General features: G+C 60.1%; 1 protein-coding gene across 11 annotated transcripts; it reads right to left on the bottom strand.

Annotated features, from left to right (window-relative positions):
- Window positions 1-787: 787 nt before the first annotated feature.
- LOC110478274 (steroid 21-hydroxylase) lies at window positions 788-7,769 on the bottom strand. Of its 11 annotated transcripts, none has more exons than XM_085559420.1 (10): window positions 7,375-7,748; window positions 6,987-7,144; window positions 6,286-6,420; window positions 5,763-5,858; window positions 5,384-5,491; window positions 4,639-4,725; window positions 4,102-4,287; window positions 3,241-3,401; window positions 2,053-2,156; window positions 788-1,487 (listed from the first exon to the last, which is right to left on the bottom strand). In XM_085559420.1, exons 1-10 carry the CDS (start codon window positions 7,625-7,627, stop codon window positions 1,240-1,242), a joined length of 1,536 nt encoding a protein of 511 aa, XP_085415546.1. In that variant the 5' UTR covers window positions 7,628-7,748; the 3' UTR covers window positions 788-1,239. The 11 variants fall into 11 exon arrangements, with proteins under 11 accessions (XP_085415546.1, XP_077645338.2, XP_085415542.1 ...); XM_077789212.2 differs by having other exon boundaries at window positions 6,286-6,437; window positions 6,987-7,076; window positions 7,375-7,743; XM_085559416.1 differs by having other exon boundaries at window positions 4,102-4,725; window positions 7,375-7,754.
- Between the last annotated feature and the right edge of the window lie 245 nt (window positions 7,770-8,014).

Raw genomic sequence — 8,014 nt, 5'->3', positions numbered from 1 at the left:
CTTGCCTTGCTTTCCCTTGCCTGCCCCTCTGTTGTTTTCCCTTGTTTAACACCCTCTTACCTAGCGTTTCTTATCCTTCCCTTTCCTTGCTTTACCTACCCCACTCTTTCCTTGATATTGTTGGCCCCTTGAATTGCCTATCCCTCCTTTGCCTTTCCTTACCGACTAACCCTTCCCTTCCTTTGCCTTGCCTACCTCTCCCATGGCGTTGTCCGCATTTGGACATACGACCCTGGGGCACGGGCGGTCACGTCCCGTCCCTGCCCCCTCCTCGCTATTCTCTCTCGTGTTTTTGCGTCGAGGGCAGCGCTTCTGGCCTCCCGCTCCCTCGGTATTGTTCGGAGCCGGCACTCAATCCTGCAGCGCGCACCAGCTGCCCGCTCCTCGAGTCCCTCTCTCGGGGTGTCGCTCTGGGGTCAGCGCCCTGCTCCCCTCCCGCCCTCAGCAGCTCCAAACCTATCAGAACTATCGCTCGCCAGGCACACCAACCCTCGGCCAATCAGAGCGCCTCTTGCTTCGAGTCATCTGTTGCCAGGCAGATCAGCAGAACTCTGCGCCACCTGCCCGGTCCCGCCGGGCTGCGCCGCCGGCCCGGACCGCAGCCTCTCCGGGGAGGGGCTTTGCGGAGCGGGGAAGTGCAGATCAGCCAGCCCAGCATCCCCTGATACTGTCCGAGGGTTGTGGCTGTGGTGGGTGCCAAGAGTGGCCAGTCTGGGTTGGGGACAAGACTTGGCTTCGGGCCTTCCGGAGGTTTTGGGTGCCCCAGGAAGAGTCGGGACTTGCGAGGTGAGGCCAAAAGAATAAATTTTATTGGGAGGAGGTAAATGGGGTCCTCCCACACTGCATTGACCCTGGCATCGAGGGGAAACCCAGGCATCTAGGGTGTTGAATGGGGACACCCTGGGGTCAGGCAGGGACAAGGTAGAATCAGGTGGAGTGAGGTGGGGTTAGTAAGGGTCAGGTGAGTTGGGATGGAGTCACGCAGGGTTCAAGCAGGGTCACATGGGGTTAGATAGGGTCACAGCTGGGGTCATAGCCAGTGTCAAGGAGAGGTACAGGGTTGGCAGGGGTGAGACCGAGGTCAGGTGGGGTCAGTCAGGGGGTCACGGTCAGTCAGGTCCAGGCAGTGTCACACAGGGTCAGGTGAAGTCAGGTGTATTCAGGAAGGGTCAAAAAAACTCAGGCGAGTCACAGTTTTCAGGAAAAGTAATAAAGTAGTCAAGTGGAGTCAGGCCAGGGTCAGGGTGAGCCCAGGGGCTGGCAGGGCACCATGCGCAGGCGAAAGGGGGGACAGCGCAGCACCGTGCCCGGCGACCCCTTCAGCCCCGGCAATCCCCCCGGGCCCGGCTCCAGACGGAATTCCCGCAGGATCAGCCCCAGAAACACGAAGAGCTCGGCCCGCGCCAGCCCCTCCCCTGGGCACGATCGCGCCCCGCAGCCGAACGGCAGCAGCGACCGCGAGGGAGCACCCGGGGCCAAGAACCGCTCTGGGGGGCGATAGGTCAGGTTTGAGAGGGGTCAACGGGGATGGAGGGGGACCCACAGGCTTTAGGGGGGACCGAAGACTTTGGGATGGACCCACAAGTTTGGAGGGAACCTGGGCATTCCCCAGGTTGGACCTCGGGGTTCAGAAGGGAGACACAGCAGTTTGGGGTGACCCGGGGGTTGGAGGGAACCCTGAGGCTTGGGAGACACCCCAGGGTGACAGAGAGGATTCACATGCTTGGGGAGGGTTCAGACACCCGAGGGGAGGGGGGGTCTCAGGGGTTCGGGGGGTGGGGGGTCAGAGGGGAGGAACAGACGGACCCACAGGTTTTGGGGGGTACACAGATATATGAGGAGAACTAATGGGGATGGGGGGAGAACCACAGGTTTGGGGGGGGGGGTGTGGATTTGGGGTCATTCAGGCATCAGGGGACACTAATGACACCAAGGTGTTCCCAGGATACCCAGGAATCCGGGGAAACTCCATGGTTGGGGGAACCCAATTTGATGTTTGAGGAGACCCCAGGAGTTTGGGGGGGCACTCAGAGTGCAGGTGTACCCACATACCAGGCAGGAAGAGCTCGGGGTGCTGCCAGATGTCAGGGTCCTGTTGGGCTGCCAGCAGATTTGGGACCAGGACAGTGCCAGCCACCACGGGGAGCCCCCCAAGACTGGAAGGGGACAAGGTGCACGGAGATAGACTGGGGTCTGCTGGGGACTACTGAAAACTACATGGGCCATACTAGGACCTACTGAGGCTCTGTGGGGGCTGCTGGGTATTACTGGATGTCTGTTTGGGTCTACAGGGTCCATACTGGGATCTGACAGGTACTACTGGGAGTTATTTGGTATCTGTTGGAGTCTACTGGGGCTCTCTGAGGTCTTCTGGGATCTAATGATGCCTATTGGAATTTACTGATGCTATACTGGAATCTACTGGAGCCATACTGAGACCTCCTAGAATTTTTTGGGGTCTACTGGCATACTGGTGGGACCTACTAGTGCCATACTGGGATCTGCTGTGAACTACTGGGTGTCAATTGGTGTCTATTGAGGCCATACTGGATCTGCTGGAGTCATATGGGAGCTCTCTGGTATCTGGGTATCTGCTGAGGTCTACTAGGGCCATACTGGAGTCTACCAGGACTCACTGGAAACTGCTGGAGCCATAGTGAGCTTTTCTGGGGGCTACTGGATGTCTACTGGGGTTTTAGAGGGCTACACTGGGACTTACTGGGATATATTGGGAACTCCTGCTGGGATCTTCTTGGCTCTGCTGGGGCCTACTGGGGCTATTGTGGGGTCTCCTCGGATCTACTGGGTGTCTGTTAGGGTCTACTGGGGTCATTCCAGAACCTGTTAAGGCCTAGTAGGAGGTACTGGGGTTATTATGGGGCCTTACTGGGGCCTAATGACTCTTACTGAGATTTACTGGGGTCTCTTGAAGCCTACTGGGTCCTACAGGGACTTACCAGGCCGTACTGGTCTATTGGCGTCTACTGTGGCCCTACTTCTACTGGGTCCCCCTGGGATTTACTGGCACCTACTGGAGTCTTACTAAGGCCATACTGGGACCTGATGGGTCTTACTCACTGGGGTCTAATGGGCTCTGCTGGGTTCTCCTGGACCCTACTGATGATACCAGGTGGTCCCTTACTGGTCTGCAGTGGTTCCTCTCAGTTCCCCCTCACCCAGACTGGTTGTAGCAGCTCCTCCCAGCATCTCCCCCACACTGGCACCGCTCTGTCCTGGTACCTGGTATGGCGCAGGGCGCAGTGGGGCAGCGCCAGGGGTGCAGGGGGCCGCAGACGCAGGGTCTCACTGACGGTGGCCTGAAGAAGGGGCAGGCGCCCCATGTCCCCTGGCCCAGGGGGTCCCTGTGCCCCCTCCAGCTCCGCCCGCAGCCGAGCCTGCAGCTACACAGGTGGAGCACAGGTGTGCCATGTCTGTCATGGGGCATCAGGGGAGAGGGTGCATCCCAGGGTGCACACAGTGGCAACGGGATGACAGGGGGACTCCACAGAACCCCAGACCCACCCCAACTCACAAACCTGCCCTTAGGACCCCAAACAATCCCCAAACCTGGCCCTCTCCCTTGGGGACCCCTTTGAGCCCCAGATCCCTCCAAACCCCCAAACCTGCCCTGGGACCCAAGCACCCCCCACAGACCTGATCCTCCTTGAGGACACCCCCGAGCCTCCAGATCTGTATCTTGGGACCCTCTGTCCCCAGACCCTGAGTCACCTCTCCATGGAAACCCCAAACCAAGGAGCCACATGGGGACACAGACACAGCTCTGAAATGTCTGTGACATCCATGTGGCACCTCAGGGTGGTGCAAGGGCATGGTGTCAGCCATGGGGAGGAGGACATGGGGGACATGCAGGACACAGGTGGGTATATAGGACCGCCAAGTACACACATGGAACCTTGGGACTGTACAGGGAACACATGGTGCCACACATTGTCTGGGGGCAAAGCAGCAGGAAACTCATGGAGAAGGGAACATGAGGGACATATAGAACATATACAGGATGTGGGTGGGGACATAGGACCCCTGGAGACACACAGGACCCTCCAGGCCTGCATGGAAGACATGGAAGGACATGTGTTTCACCTCAGGGCGGTGCAGCAAGAAGGCCACAGCCCAGCCCAGAGCAGCTGCCGTGGTCTCAGTGCCCCCAATGAACAGGTCGACCAGCGCCATGTGCAGCCGGGGGGGGCTCAGGGGCCCCCCCCGTGCCCCAGAACTACGCCCCAGCAGCGCCCCCAAAACTGTGTCCAGGGGAGGGGAGGGACACGCCTGGCAAAGGAATGATACATGTTGGGAGTTTCTCCTGATCCCTGGCTGCCCCCAAACATGGGAGTCCCTTCCAAATCCACCCAAACCCCTGGTTCCACCCCCAAGCCTTACATCTCCCCAATCCCACATCCCCCCCAGACCCTCGGGTCCTCCCATCCCCTTGGGTCCCCCCAAAACCTCTGTTTCCCCTAAAATATGTGGGTGCCCCCAAGCCCCCGGGCACACCCCCAAACTCCTGGGTCCTTCCAGACCCCCGTGTATTTTCCAAACCCCTGGGTTTCCCCTGACCCTCTGTTCCAACCAGGCCGCTCCTGACCTCTGGCTCACCCCCAGCTCTCTGGGCCTCCCCACCTGGTGCCGCTGGATCTGGGCCTCCACAAAGGTGTCACGGTGCTGGACAAGCCGCAGCAGCTTCCGCAATCCTGGGTTGGGCAGGCCCTGGGCATAGGGACTCCATAGGGACCCCCAACCCCCAAGAAATCTTTGACCTCAGAGAGACACCCCCTCCCCCAGAGATGCTGTGTAAGTGTCCTGAGCCCCACAGAAAATCTATGGCTGCTCCCCTGGGCCATACAGACCCTATAGGCACCCTCAGCTCCATAGAGACACTTTGCCCCACCTTAGCCCTATAGAGCCCCCACAACTGCCCCTCCCAGGCCTAAAGTGCTCTCCAACACCATATAGATCATGTAACACTCACCCTACCCCATATAGACACAATAACCCCTGTCCAGCCCCATAGAGATCCCATAATTCCCCTCCTAGGGTTACACAGTTCCTTCCCACTGCCATAGACACCACCCAAGCCCCTATGGACCCTATAAGCTCCCTGTCAGCCCCACATACCCTTCTCCAGTCCCATACAGATCCTATAACCTCACTCTCAACCCCATACAACCCCACCAGCCCCATATCCCTCACATGGGCCACATAACCCTGTGACTCACAACCCTTCCCAGGGCCCTACAGCCCCCCTATAGTCTCCCACAATTCCCTCATTGCCCCCATGGGGCTCTGTAGCCCTAGGCTCCATAGACCCTCATGCAGCAAAAAGGCCGCAGCCCCATAGGCCACCCACAGGATCTGCCAGGCTCACCCGCAGCAGGGGCAGCAGGTCAAGCGCGCGTACGCTGCTGTGCCCCCAAACCTGCAGCAGCTCCCCCAAGCAGCGGGAGAAGGCCCGGAGCTCCCCTGGAGGGGGCACCTGGAGGAGAACACACCTGTGTACTGTCCAGTACTCAAATTCTCTCTGGATCCCCCAGAACACCCCCAACATCATTTTAGACACTTGGGTCCCCTCAAACTCCTGTGTGCCCCCAAACCTCTGCCACCCACCCACAAATTGCTCAGTCCCCCGAACAGCTGGATGTCCCCTCCACAAACTCCTGGGTCCCCCCCAAACCCCTGGGCCCCATAAAAACTGGGGTCCTCCTCCAAACCCCTGTCTCCAACCTGGCCCCCCCTCAAATCCCCACCAGGTCCCCAAAGAGGAGGCGTGCGATGGTGCTGCAGGTATGGAAGGTGAACACCTCAAAGGGGTCTAGGGGAGCTTCTCCATGGGAACGTAGCTCCTGGGGGAACAAGAAGGTTAGAGAGATCCCTAGGGTGGTTTAGGGGGTTGCAGGAGATAAGTGGGAAACTCTAATGGAGTTTTGGGGACTTACAGGTATAATGCCCTTTTGGGGTGCAGAGGGTGAGGTTTGGGTGGGTCAGTTTTGGGGGAAAAGAAGTGTGGTGTGGGTGCAGGGTTTGGGGACCAGGTTTGGGATGCAGAGATTGGGGACTGAATGCAGGGGACAGGGTTTGGGGGGCAGTTTTCAGGTGCAGGGACATGGTTAAGGTACATGGGTGGGGTTTGGGTGAAGGGAGTGCATGGGGCAGGGTTTTGCTGGTCAATATTGTGTGGGGATCTGTTTTGGAATGCAGGGAGGAGTAGTTTTGGGGGTGTCAGGGTTGCAGGAGGATCAGTTTGGGGAGAAGTCAGTTTCAGGGTCTCACCTCACACAACTCCTGGCCCTGCAGCCAAAGGAGGGGCCCAAGACGCCCCCCAGCCCGTGCCAGTGCCCCCCGCACTGCTCCCCGCTGCCGCCGCCAGCCAGGACAAGGGCCTCCCAGTGCCAGGTCCCGGCCCCCCTGTGACACCAGTGACCCTGGCGTTGGGCAGGAGGAGTCAGGGACACCCCAGAAACCCCCCCAGCCCCACCTCCAATACACCAGGGGTGTTCTGCAGGGCCCCTCTACCTCATAAAGCCTCCTTCAACCCCACAGCCACCTCCTCCACGGGACCCTCCTAATCCCACCAGGAATCCTGGAGGTTAAAGGGTGTGTCTGGTGGGGCAGAGACCTCTAGGGACTGCTCTAGCCCCTACAGACAACCCACCCCTCCAGAACTGCCCCCACCCCCTCCCAGTACCCATGTCCGCAGCCCCATTGGGACCCCCTCCAAATCCTGTAACAATCCCTAAAATCTCATAGGGATGCCCTCAAAACCTGTAAGGACTTGCCATCCCATAGGCCCCCCAAACACTTAGTGACCCCACCTCCCCAAGCCCCACAGAGAACCCCACAAACCCCATAGTGACTCCCTTCAAATCCCCCGAAGGGCTTCCCCACACACACTCCATAGCGACTGCCCAAACCCCACAGGAACCCCTCCAACCCCCCTCAGCACAGCCCACCGGCCTCCCCTGCCCTCATACCCAGGTAACTGGTGGGGCGCCCCAGCCAGTCCCCCCAGTGCCGGACCAGCGCCTCACGGATGGTCGCCACCGAGCTCGGCACCAGCACGTCTGGAGGGAAGAGGAGGGGCTGGGGGCGACTCCAAAACTGGAGGAGATCCCAAACCAAGTGGAGAGTCCTGGCGGGGGATTTTGCGGGGAGCATCGAGGGATTAGGGCCCCAGGAAAGGTGTGTGGGGTTTGAGGAGAGGTCTGAAGTTTGGGGAGGTCCCCACGGCAGGGGGAAAGGGCAGGGCTGGGGGTTCGGAGAGTCCCTAAGGAGTAGAGAGAGGGAGGTTTGGGGGGCCGTGGGGTCCCAGGACAGGTTCGGCCGAGGTCCGTTTCGGGGTGCCCGCCCCCCTTCACTCACCGCGACCCCCCAAGCGCAGGCGCAGCACGGGCCCGTGCCGCCGCGCCAGGCGGCTCAGGTGTAGCGCCCCCTGCGGGTGCAGCAGGTGCAGCGCGCCCAAGCGCGGGCCGCGCCCATCGCCCCGCCGCCGCAGCGACAGCCACAGCGACAGCGACAGCAGCAGCGACAGCAGCAGCACGCACAGCAGCGCCATGGCCCGCTGGGGGCGGTCCGCAGAGCCCCTATATTGGGGAACCCCGAAACCACGCCCCATGGAGCCCCACCCCTTAAGTCCTGCCCCTCACAGGCGGTGCACGCGCACCCCACCACGACAACCCCATCCTTTGGAAGTATGAACTGGACCCTAAGCCTCGCCCCATAAAGAGGGCCCCTTGAAACCCACCCCTTGAGGCTCGGCCCTTTTATAGGAGGCTCAAAGCCCCGTCTCTCATTAAACCTGGCGCCTCGGCGGCCGCTGTGCCGTTGTAAAGGGGAGTCCTGCCCCTGGAGGCAGCCCCCCCCATCCTCTATAAAACAGACCCGTAAACCCTGCCCCAGAATCCCTGCCGCTAATCCCTAACTCCCTCAAAATGACCCCACCACTATAAAAGTGTCCTCTCAAGCCCTGCCCCTCCAAACACCACCTTAGAAAGGGGACATG

Source organism: Lonchura striata, chromosome 22 (assembly GCF_050655825.1).
Source record: "Lonchura striata isolate lonStrDom1 chromosome 22, ASM5065582v1, whole genome shotgun sequence".
Lineage (NCBI taxonomy): Eukaryota > Metazoa > Chordata > Aves > Passeriformes > Estrildidae > Lonchura > Lonchura striata.
The sequence above is the reverse complement of the archived record's forward strand: the minus strand, read 5'-3'. Positions and strand labels throughout refer to the sequence as shown.